The sequence below is a fragment of the Acanthisitta chloris genome, unplaced genomic scaffold, assembly GCF_000695815.1.
Source record: "Acanthisitta chloris isolate BGI_N310 unplaced genomic scaffold, ASM69581v1 scaffold28953, whole genome shotgun sequence".
Lineage (NCBI taxonomy): Eukaryota > Metazoa > Chordata > Aves > Passeriformes > Acanthisittidae > Acanthisitta > Acanthisitta chloris.
Window position 1 is genome coordinate 5,892 of NW_008663813.1, and position 12,843 is coordinate 18,734.

General features: G+C 45.8%; 1 protein-coding gene across 1 annotated transcript; it reads right to left on the reverse strand.

Annotated features, from left to right (window-relative positions):
* Positions 1-668: 668 nt before the first annotated feature.
* Positions 669-12,574, reverse strand: CREBRF (CREB3 regulatory factor). The gene is made up of 8 exons (XM_009071106.1): positions 12,396-12,574; positions 11,366-11,491; positions 9,274-10,357; positions 4,977-5,171; positions 2,837-3,026; positions 2,048-2,121; positions 1,570-1,692; positions 669-784 (listed from the first exon to the last, which is right to left on the reverse strand). The coding sequence occupies exons 1-8, from the start codon at positions 12,402-12,404 to the stop codon at positions 669-671; spliced, it is 1,917 nt and encodes a 638-aa protein (XP_009069354.1). The 5' UTR covers positions 12,405-12,574.
* Between the last annotated feature and the right edge of the window lie 269 nt (positions 12,575-12,843).

Consider the following 12,843-nt stretch of genomic DNA (forward strand, 5'->3'; position numbering starts at 1 on the left):
CATACAAAAACTTTACCAGCTTACACTGATAGCTTCTCCCTCCAAAATACAAGGCACAAAGAATATACTGGTTTGTTTTTTTTGTTGTTTTTTTTTTCCTCCTGCTTGCACAGACATTGAAATACTCTATTAAGCTCAGGAAATGAAAGTCTCCTCTGGCACACACCAGCTCTAGTGCCACGTGTGCTATGTACAAATTAATGGTTGCAAAGAAAGCTTATTGGTTTGAAGAACAACGAAAGAAAATCCAATTGTTGCAAAGAAAACCAACAAAAAAAAACCCAACTCCCTAAATCGACAACTTTCCCAAAAAACACTTCGCTTGGACCATAAACCTGTCACAATATCTGGCACGTGCTACAGATTATCACTAGCAAACCTCACGTTTTTGCTTCTAACATCAATGTGATCTATTCTGGTCCTACATCAGGTGAAAGTTCTCATTTCTGTATGCTTAAAGCAGCTTGGGAACTATCTCGTTTATGGTCCGAAAAAATGCTCTGAAGCATTCTTCCCTCACACCTTGACTACACTGTTATTCCAGAACCCTGGGAGCTAAGAGTGAGTGTTTACAGAGTGCTAAGCTGACATGCAGACCAGAACGCGATTTACAGCGCGGAACTCCACAGCACAGGCAGGATCTGACCCGGGAGAGCTCCAGCGGCGCCTCAGACTTTGGCCATGGGTATCCGCAGCCCCACCAGGCCCCCGGTGGGGTCACCTTCTGCAGTCTTCTCTAAGACTTGGTTCACAAACTCTGAGGTCTGTCCAGCGACAGGAAGCCCTAAAAGGCAGGGGGAGAGAAGGTGCTGTCAGGTGGCTGTTCATGGCACCCGTCTGGACACTGCTTACAGAGCCAGGGAGGATTAGATTAGGATCAACCAAAGGCGCAGACAACTCAGACTACAAAGTGCTTCTTTCTTTTCTCTACTTTTGCAACCCAATGTAGTGAGTCCAAGATGATTGGAGGGGTGGAGAACCTCTGCTGTGAGCAAAGGCTGAGAGAATCACAGAACCATCAAGGCTGGAGGAGACCTCTAAGATCATCAAGTCCAACTGTTAACCTGTCACTGCTGGAACCCTAAACCCCAAACCACATCTGCCAAGCCAGATGGGTGGGATGGTTCCATCCCACAAGCTAGAACTGGGATTGTTCAGTCTGGACAAGAGAAGCTCTGGGGTGACCTTATGTGGCCTCCCAGGGCCTGAAGGAGCCTACAAGATGGAGAGAAGCTATTTCCAGGGGCCTGGAGTGACAGGACAAGGGGGAATGGATTCAACTGACAGAGAGGAAGTTTAGATTGGATATTGGGAAGCAATTCCTCCCTGTGAGGGTGCTGAGGCACTGGCACAGGTTGCCCAGAGAAGCTGTGGCTGCTCCACCCCGGGAGTGTTCCAGGCCAGGTTGGATGGGGCTTGGAGCAACCTGGGCTGGTGGGAGGTTTCCCTGTCCATGGCAGGGGGTGGAACTGGATGATCTTTAAGGTCCTTCCAACCCAAACCACTCTGTGATTCTCTGATTCTATGTCTCTTCACACACAGGCAAAACCATGAGGTTTTACTGCTTACCAAGAGTGTCTTTAATCAGTATGTTCAGCTTTTGTTCCATGTTGACTCCTCTGTCATCTTTAGGGACCTGCACCCGATTGACTATTTCTTGCTTAATGGAGTTGATGACAAACAGTAAATTATCTGCAAAGAGGAAAAAAACCAAACCTGGATTAGATTACAGCAAAAGAGATCCACAGTCACCCACATGCACAAAGGTGTCACATCACACTTGCTCCAAGATTACATGTAATAATTTACATCAGATGTTACAAATATTGTCACTCCATGCCTTCATTTACACAATTTCCAGCTGTAAATAGCTCAGCATTGCAGGAACCCAAGTGACACACACTTCATGGAATGGACTGGTTTGGCACCCACAGAACAGCTGGCTTTGTACCAACTCTGTTTTGTCTCTGACCCAGGTTACATCACAGGGCAAAGTACAGACTTGTCTGAACAGAACAAAAATGGAGATGTGAAGAGTTGTATTTACCATATTCTGTGTTGAGACCCCAGAGTTTTACTTTATTGGCTTCATACTGGGCTTTCTTTTTTAGCCTACAAGCCCTAGGGTAAGAAGAGAGGAAGAATTAGTACACTACCAATAACTCCAGAACACTCAGAGCATTTCTTTTTGTTTGCCACATGAACTTATCCACCAATACCTGTACAAGATCATCCACCTGCTCCCTCACCCTCACTGCAAACACTCTGCCTCCTGCATCTGCTTACATCTGGATTCTACCACTGCATCAGCACTTTGCCCTGCAGCTAAGGAAGGTAACTTCATAGTTTCATAGGAGGTTAAAGGGTTGGGATGGAGCTTAGAGATCATCCAGTCCCAACCCCTGCCCTGAGCAGGGACACCTCCCACCAGAGCAGGTTGCTCAAGGCTTCATCCAACCTGGCTGTGAACACTGCCAGGGTTGGGGCAGCCACAGCCTCCCTGGGCAACCTGTGCCAGTGTCTCACCACCCTCACAGGGAAAACCTCTGCCTGATATCTAACCTAAATTTCTCTCTTTCAATTTCTCCCCATTGCCCCTTGTCCTGTCACTGCAGTTTCTAACCAAGAGTCCTTCTCCAGCCTCCTTGTAGGCCCAACTTCCACTGGAAACACATCCTTATCTAGGAAACAGCAAAGCTACATAGTCCCAGCAATCCAGTCCCAGTTGTCCTGCTTTTTGTCCAGCTGGCAATTAGCCCATTGCAGGAGCAGATCTCAACCCTACAGTTGTAGCAACCCAAATGTCCTCACCCCTGCAGCTCCAGCTGATTCATACCTGGAAGCCAACTTGTTCTTCTCTTTCCTTGACCTGGGTCTGGCAGTTAAGGGAAGTTCACTGACTGGAGTCAGGTCACTGATCACCTTATTCAGCTTCCTCAGCTCGTTACCAATCTGTAGGAGCTTCCTGGGGTTGGGAGTCAGGTCTTCTACATCAGTTCTTCGTGACTTCTTTGCTGCATATTTTCCTGTGTTAAATATGTAGGAAAAAAAGGGTTGGGAAGTGACACAATTGTACACAAACAGTCTTAAATACCTATTTTTGTGGGTGCAGTTGGAGTTCCTTTGTTGATTCAAAGAGAATGGGCCGGAATCATGTGATCCCTGTGGCCTTTCACAATAGAAAGAGCATTTCCAGACTAACTGCTCTGTACAATTCATATTCTGCCCAGATCAGATAAGAGCAAATGCTGCTGGTCATGCTGCTGGATGTGACAGGCAGAGCACACACAACTGTGCTGAGAAATCCACGTCCCAGGCTCAGACCCTGTTGGTTTGCTCCAGCTGTGAACTTGTTAACTCGTGTGCTCAGCCAACTCTTGCACACTCAGGTTGGTTAGATTCCTAAATAATCTCATTGCTAAGGTTCTGTATATAGAGAAGAAGCTCTGAGGCCTGGAACTGACAGGACCTTTAGTGGTGCTGAGCTGAGCAGAGCCACACAAATGCAAGTTAACCCCTTTCTTCTGTATTCACAGCTATTTATAGCCTGATTTTCCTGAGGAAAAACATATATTTCAGACAAAACCTTTATTCCTTAAGATTCTCTACCACTGCTGTGTCTCTTTTTCTATATTTTTAACACAAATGCTGTTTGAACACCATCTTCAGGCACATTACAGACACTTGCATGGAAATGTTCCTAAACCAAACCAAACCTGATCCAGAAATATTCACTAGGAGCTGATATTTTTGCATGATTTATCCGAGTTGCTCACTGAAATTGGTGTGTGTATACAAAACTAAAAATTTCCTGCATGTGTTCTGTAGATTTGGGATGTTAAATAGTGTTTCATCTCAGCCATCCCTGACCGAAAGGTCACTTGCCCTCAGTGCCTGGTGGGACTGACTCCTCAGGGCATGTCTGGTCTTTAATACCAAGTGGAGAATCCTAGAAGGGTTTTAGATTGGAATGGACCTTAAAGATCATCCCGTTCCAACCCCCTGCCACGGGCAGGGACACCTCCCACTAGAGCAGGTTGCTCCAAGCATCATCCTGAGAAGGAGCAGTGACAGGGACATTAGGTGTTGCTATTTCACTCCAAGATAGGCTTAAAAACTAAGGAGATTTAAAGAAAAAGAAATGTTTTCTTGCCTGAATAAATCTACAAGTAACAATACAAAAGAGCCTTTTAGTTTCAGAGAAGGTCGATTGCCATGTTAAAGGCAGCAATTTTCAGCTCCAAGGGAACACTAACATTACAACCAGGGAAGTTGGTTTCATTTTCCAAGCTAAAAATCAGAGCAGCCTAAAAGAGCTCCTAAAATACTCCTAAGAGTGGTTTGTTCTGGGTGCTGTTAGTCATGTGTGTGGTGCAGTTAATTGCTCATTAGGAACAAATCAGAGCTATTGAGCAACCGGCTCAGGTTTCTAAGAGGGCACGTTCAGGAACTAAGTTTATTCACAGAAGGGTAAGTGCTTCACTGTGCTGCACTCACAAGGGGGGAGGGGGGGGGAGAAACAGGGAGGGAGGAGCGAAGAGAGACAGTTGTGCCTTAGTACTTGTCCTCAGCTCATACCACTCCCCCTGAGCTCTGCACCCCACATCCCTCCCAGCTCACAAGCAGGACTGAAAGCAACAGCCACCAGGAGCAAACAGCACTCCAGCCACCCATCAAATCTGTTTACAGTATCACACTGAGAAAACTTTGAACTCTTGGGGTTTCCAGTGAGAGCCCTTGGAAAATACAATTCTCAATTCATCCACTCTCCTCTGGAGGAAACCACACTGAAAGTCACTACTGTGTTCCCTGTGCCTTCCCTGGGCACTGCAGGACTCTGCTGAGTGAGCAACAGACGTGCAGTGTTTCAGTGACTGATTTGTAGGGCCAAAACACAACCTCTCAGTGCTTGCAAGGGTGAGAATTGGCTACTGAAGGTGCCAGAAGTGAAGACAACCACTTGTGACCCTTCTTACCATGGTGGAGCCCATTCTTCTGGTACATGTTGCTGGGTAACGTGTCACGGTTCCACTCAGAAGGCCTCAGCATCCTCTCCTGCTGGGATGGTGTTAGCTGCTCACTGTACTCCCAGAAGTATCTTCTCTTCCCTCTTTTCCGAGAGGATATCGCAGTCATTTCTTTTAGATCCTCCACGGAATCATTTTCATACCCTAAAAGGATGCAGTGGGTTGTTTACACACTGGTCACAGAAGCGTTTGTAGCCCTTCAGCACTGGACTGTGTAGTTGAGCTAAGAGCGAAACCACAAGCAAGGCCTGTTTGACATGAGCTATCAGACTTGGGTTCCAGCACCTGGACTGGGGCAAGTCCCCACTCCTGGGGACTTGCTTCAAACCCAGGGATGGACACTGGGACACTGACAGTGCTTCATGAGTTGAAAAGAGACTAGTTATTTATGCATTGAAAGCCCCTTTAGGTCCTCTGACCCCCTAAGCTCTTGTCCCTCGTGATCCCACCAGTGCAGAGTCCTGACAGGAGCTGATGGACTTCTTCCATCAATGTTCTTCCATCCTTACAACTTCCTCCCTGAATTTGCAGGAACATAATCCTAACTCACTTTCACATTTTAGAGTGTCATGGAAAGACAAGCAGGTAATAAAGGTGGATTAACAAAAGACAATAAAGAAACCAAAACTATTCCATCATGGAATGCTCTGAGTTGGAAAGGATCCACTAGGATCACTGAGTCCAATTCCTGCTCCTCCTTGAGTTTGGGCACCTTTTGGGAATCAATCACAGTAGTGATCCCTATCAGACTGGAGGGAGGAGATTCTGTCATCAGGACAGTGACCTAAAGAGCATCTGAACTGAAGGGATCTGGACAGAGGTTGTTCAGTCTCTTCCTCTTCTTTGGTGGGAGGAAGAGAAATGATCCCCAGTAAATGTACCATGTTTTAGAGGTGAATTATGAAGCACTTGTTATGATGATCTGTTCATGAAGGACATGGAAACTGCAATGCCACGACCCACATTGCATAAGTATTATGATTCTTAAAACCTTAGGTAAACTTTAGAAAAGAGATAACCTCTACTAAGGGAACAAAACTCCCAACCCTGCATTGCCTTTTGTATGAAAGTGCTAAACACTAGTTTACATTTAGCTGAACCAGAAGCATTTCAAAGCATCACATCCTCTGCTGGTGCTGAGGAAGAGCCACCCACGGCAGGGACTGCAGCTCAGCAAGCCTTGACCCCAACTGCTTCAGCTCTGCTTCATCTTCCACCCGCAGCACAAAGAACACTTTCTTCTTTCAACAACACCCCACTCAATGAGTCTGTTTGCACTTGAAAACCAGTTGGAAGAGGAAAAACAAACCTCCTTGCTTTGGTCTGACTCTCACCTCACAACCCAGAGTGCCCAGAAAAGGTGTGCAGAAGGATGAAACCAGTCCTGATGTTCTGTTTCTAATCATTTCATCCACTCAGTTACTTTGATTCTCTGGTTTATTAGGAACAGTACTCGAAAGGCAAATCAAACAATGACAAATGTTTATAAAACAGTTTTGTTGCATAGCCAAAATTTGTGATGATTTACAGTAAACGCAGTTTAAAATAGCAGAAGTATTTGTAACTCTACTTCCAGTTTACCCAAAGGCTGTTTGACACAAGTGTCAAGACACTCTCACAAAGCACACTGACTTCCCACTTGGAAAACCATGCCAAGCCATGGAACTCTTCACATAACACGTATGAGTTTAGCCCATTTTCAGGGCGACCCAGAACGAATCCAACCGAGGAAAACAAACCCCTGTGAGAGCTGATGTGTACAAATGTACAACAAGGTTCAAATCAGGACTTCCTGTTTGCTTATTTAAACCATAATTAAGTTAGCAGCTTAAATTACATTGAGTTAATGCATCCTGCCCTGTAACTCCAACACTGCCTACCACGTCAGAGTCACACAGAACAGCCCTCTGCACAGCGTGCTGCCCTGGGCTGGAGCACAGACCTGTTCAGCTCTTCTGCACTGCATTTACTTATCCCTCTTCCTTGAGAGATCCATCTATCCCTCTCAGCATAGGTCATGGAGCAGGAAGGGCTGCTGAGAAAGCTGAAATGGTTCTTGTGTTCAGCTTTCAAGCCCTTGACAAGTCTCTCCTCAAAGCCTTTGTCACATCCCTCGCTGGTTTCAGGGTTAAGTGAAGTAGAGAGCAGCACACACATGACTTCTGCATTTTACCAGCTTAAGAGCAAGAGCAGCCCCACCAAAACCAAGCAGGAACCCTCCTCCTAACCACTCAACCATTCCAACCCCTGTCCACTCATTCAGGAGTCTCCTTCCCCAGCTGATGGCTCAGATGCAATGCAGCTCTATAAAACAACCTCTGCGTCTCTACAACCACTTTCCCCTTTTAGCTATTCCTTCTCCAGTGCTGCTGACAACCGAGTATCTCCCATTTCTGGAATCTCTTGACTACTTGATGGGAGAAACAACTATTTCTATTCAATGGGATTGGTAAAACATACTAAGCAATGACGAACTCCCCATGTTCAAATGCTAGTAAAGGTCTGGGCTGGTAATTCCCAGGACAAACTACCTCTGCAGGGACCCAAAATTGCTAAATCCGTACCCTGGTGATGATAAAAACATTGTTGTCCAAACTTGCCTGAGAGTAACACACATTTTCAGCTATTTCTCCCTCACTGTATTAAGTATTGCCTCAGATAACACCTGAAAAAAAAGCATTTCACACACACTAAAGACAAACATGAAGAACAACAAAGAGCAAACTGTGTACAAAAACCCGTTAGAGGCTCAGCAACAACCAGGAGGTTTTTGTCCTTTCAGTAAATGACATCCTCACTCAAAATATGAACTGGTTTGGTTTCATTGCTGTGGAAGGTTTAACCTTCCTGTGCCATGACTATTTTTAGATGCTTTGGGTAAAGTACTTACTTTTCAAGGTAAAAAAGCAATACAAAGTACAGGAGTGACATAAGTAAAATATCTGGAGAATTAGCCTCTAATAAAGTCTAAATATAGGATGAAACACTTCATATCACTGTACTTGAGGCAAATTGTTTAGGCCTCATTAGGGAAAGGCTTGGGAAGCTTCTACAGCTCCAAGTCCTCATTTGCTGTGGGTTGTTTGTCAGGAAAATGTGAGCAGACAGCAAACAGTTAATGTAATTCCACCAACAGCATTTAATTCAACCCCTCTTTTCCATGAATCCCAAGCTTTCAGTGCAACACACCCCGTGGGCAGCACAGCCACCCTAAGGGCTGGAACCTGAGGGCCCAGAAAGGAGAGGGAGCTCAATCCAGAGGGAAGGAAGAGGTCTGAAAACGCTAATAAAAATGTGGCGTGTGCATGTGAGAAGTAACATAAAGGGTACAATGCTTCACAAGTTTAATGCCAACTCAGGAAATCTAATTAGAAAGTGATTTCATCTGAGAGTTCGTTATGACAAACGCTGACAAGCTCTAGGGAGGCTGTTCCTAAAGAGGAAAGATTTCAGCTGCTTCCCCCAACCCGAAGTCACACACTGCCAAACACCAGAACACCTGAATTGCTACACTGCTGCAAAGCACTGCTGAAACGTGAGCACTGCAGTACTTCTGCAACAAATTTAATCCTTGGCCACAGTCCTGTCCCTTCACATCTCAGTTTGACACCACACACCACTTTGTTACCTTCTAGGCGAAGGTTAGTTCTTATTTCTGCTGTTAGGGCTCCATCTCTACATGCGGGAGAGAGGAATTCAGTCTCCTTTGAAGACCCACTAAGTGTTACTGCTGAAAACCACCAAGAAACAGTTTTATTAGTTTCACTGGCAAATATTCTTTGGATCCTGTGGAAAACTGTACCTGCAGGAGGACTTAATAGAATCATTTCACTGAGGAGATGATTTCATACTTATCAAGAGATACAGCTCTGGCTAAATTCAAAGCAACAACCTAGTGAAGTGCAAGAAAGCTCTGCACACCTTATCACAAGCCATGAAGAAGACAACACTTGCAGGTAGCTGCTCTGACCTCAGGCTACAAGCTGAGCTACCTGTGCTCTCTATCAGTGTATTTGTGGCATGACCACAGTTTGTGCAGTTTTTCCACCAAACAGGGCAAACAGAGACCTTGTATAGCTTGAATTAATTACACTTTGCAAAGCACTTAGCAAATCTGGGATGAAAAGTTCACAACTTAAGATCAGTGTTGCTCATCTGTAACTACCAGGAGTTCAAAATCATTCCTTCCCACTGGGCAGCCAAATCCATTCACCTCCACGTTAACAAAGCCCAACATTGCTGGTACCTGGTTCTGAGAAAGTATCGCTGATGTCATCGTCTTTGTCATCCTCATAATCTTCTTCCTCGTCATCGTTTTCAGACAGCTCATGCTCACTGCCAAATCCTTCATCGTGGTCCTCGTCTTCGATGTCATCCTCATCATCCTCATCCTCCTCAGGCTCTCCTTTGGCTGACTGTTCACCCAAACTGTCTGTTACAAAGAGAGAGTAGTTGTGCTCCTCTTTCTTCTGCGAGGAATCCGACACTGAGGTGCTGGCGGACAGGCTGCTCTCCCCCACGATGAGCCCTGGGCTCTCCTGGGGTGGGCTGAGGAGCAGCTCTTGAGTCTCTTTAAAAGGCAAAACAGGAGGTGTACTGTGCCCATGTGGGGACTCCAGTCCTTTCCTCTCTTGTCTCTTTGCTACAGCACCACAGTAGCAGGTGTTCTCCTTCGCTGCGTCGGCGTGTGCCTGGCTCAGCACAGGTCTGCTCTGCGATAAGGGGTTGATCTTTACTTTAGCCTTTTTCACATAGTCTTTACATTCAACGTGAATGTTCACCTTCTCGTGGCTGTACACGTTGGTCTTCACCATGATCTGTGTACTGGAAGCAGGCTGAGGGGCAGGTTTGCTTGCCTTCTGAGCACAGTCCGACAGCGGCGCCTCGGCCTGGATGCTCTTGGAGGAACACACCGGCGCCGCTGCCCTCGTGGTGATTTTTTTGCCAGGTAACAAAGGATTCAAAGGGTTTTGTTTTCCACCAAAGAGCAAGTCAGGGTAATAGAGTGAATCAGAGACAGGCTGGGAGTCCTCACTGTTAAGCTGAGCCAGTGTTGGTGTTTTGCTTATCACCTCTTCGTCTTGGTATGGGCTTGAGAAGTCATCGAGGCCCAGGTAATCCACCTCTTTTGTTCCCCAGATGTCACAGCTGGTTAGTTTAGTGTACTTAGTTAAGTCTTCACAGTAGGTATCCCACTGCTCCCACTTGGAGGTGAGAGCAGCTTCTTTGTCCAGGATGTCTGTAAAAGACTCCAAGTTCTCAAGGTCTTTGCAGTCCTCCATGGAAAGTAAGTTGTCCCTGGAGCTTTGCTGATAGTCCATTTCTCTGTCCTGTGCATCATAGATAAGGTAAAAATTAATACCAAAGAAGTATGATTAACATCAAAAAAGTCCTCTACTTAATCTAGCACAGTGAGCTCAATCCCAGTGAAGGGTGAGAGAGTGGTAACAGCTGAAGAAACCTCAACTTTCAACTAAAAGCTTCTTTTGAGGGTCAGAATGAAGTCCAACTTCTCTTCAGCAACAGGTCCCTCTGAAGGGATTGCTCTTTCAGTGTCAAGAGATTCTTTCTTTGCTATTGCAAATTCATCTGGTCACCAGGAACTAAACCAGTACCAACATCCATGATTTAAAACATGAAAGACATCACAGACAAGTCATTCTAGTCTCTATTAATCTAGGTCAATCTTTGCTGTGTGCTCAACAGAACATGCTCAAGTTTACCAGACCCTGGAAAAACCTCATTCTAAGACAACCAATTCATGATCATGAGCTACCTTTCTCCTTTGAAGAGGGGAAAAAAGGACAAGACAATTCTAGTATAAGTAGCTCATGAGTCAACTTTTAGTTGACTTTTATTCACAGCTTGGGAGAGCACATAGCAGGGAGAAATTCTTCCCTGTGAGGGTGGTGAGACTCTGGCACAGGTTGCCCAGAGAAGCTGTGGCTGCTCCATCCCTGAAGTGTTCCAGGCCAGGTTGGATGGGGCTTGGAGCAACCTGGTTTAGGGGAGGGTGTCCCTGCCCTTGGCAGGGGGTGGGACTGTATGATCTTTAAGGTCCTTCCAACCCAAACCACCCTGAGATTCTGTATAGCTGCTGTCACAGAAAAGACTATAAGAAAGAGTCTCAAGAACCATCGCAGACCACCAGCACAGCTCAGGGATCCCATCTGAGCCTCTTCTGATGTGCAGCTCTAACAAGAGCCTCCTGAGGCAGCACCACTGTTGCTGGACCAGCAGCCAGCAGTAATGAACATTCTTGAACAAACACCCCTCAATTACTACACAAACTCAGTCAAGCAGAGGAAGCTCTGTAGACACACAGGTAAGTGACCTACCAGTTCATACATGAAGTCTGGATCTGAACTGCTTGCCAAGAGATCTGTGCTCATCAGAGTCTGCTCCGAAAACACATGGCTCCGAAAGGCATCCCCAAAAGGAGGGTCCATTCCACTCACACTGGGCTGCAACACAAGGGACACACACTTGATACCCAAAGGCACTTTATCACCTTCAACAAAAGAGTATCACCATGTCCTCCAAGTCCCTGCACTCTCCTTGCACCTGAAAGGGTTTTACCTTCACAGATCAGCAAATCATTCCCCAGAGCCAGAGAATGCTTTAAGAGCAGCTCCTCAATCAAAGGACACGTTTCTACTCACCACAGAGCAGCAAGAGCATTGCTCATTCATTCCTTCTTGTGGGTTTGAAAAATCTCATGTGTCTGCCAAGTTTAGGGATCTGCTGCCAGCTGGAGCAGACAGGAGTGAGTGCCGAAGATCTGCGAGTATCGGGAGACACCACCCTGGGCCCTCACCCTGATCCAAATCATTCTGTACCACAGCAGTGTTGACTGTGCTTAGAACCATCAGAACTCATAAAACTTCCACGTGAAATGGTAACTAAAGCAAAATGTGTGAGAACTGAATCAGGAGTGTTATCTCTGTCTCAAGAATAACATGGAACCAGGCAAAAAGCCCACTGTGCGGGGGGACTGGGCCTGCAGGGAATGGGCAGCAAGGCCTTCTGCTACACTGAATTCCAGAGCTCTATGCCTCTTCTAGACACTCTGGCCCTGAGGGGCTGAAGGGAGAAACACTGTGCTGCTGAAAGTCATTCCGTGTGCTGATGTGTGAATCACTGCAGTAATATAGGCTGTTCTGCTCTCCAGACATCCTCCCTCAGCAGCAAACTGATCCTGAGCACACACAGCACCAGAGCACCACCACAGACACCACTGAGACCCTAAACACACAGCACTTATAAGTTCATATTATGATTTATCATTCTCCCTGCTAGTCAAATTTGCTCTTAAACTTCCTCCTTTTTTAAAAAATGCAAAAGTCTTTCCAGAAGCAAAATCCTTACCTGAGGCATTTCCAAGCCCAGATTCCCCAAATCCAATTCCAAACTTCTTGTTTTATTCACTTGTAGATTCCTTTCCAGCTTTACTTCAGTCTCAGTGAGTTTACACTCTCCATGCAATGAAATTTTGCCTTAGGATAACTTCAGTCCACCCTGATGCAGCTCTTCTATTTGTAGACTTCTGTGCAGAACAAACACAGCAAACCCCCAAGGAGGTGAGTAATCCTTCACTAAAAAGGTGAACACTTAAAAAACAGCCAAAGTGAAGTCAAGGGAAAAATTTCCCCTGCGAAGTGGTTTTCCCTCATGCTGGAATGTATAAGAATTTCTTCCCCTGCCACTGTTGAATGAAAAGCAACAGATGCTACAAAACAAATTTGCTGCAAAAACCTTTTTTCATCTGAGTTACATTTTGTTGCCTTTTTTCCCCTCACTGCTCAGACCATGAGGT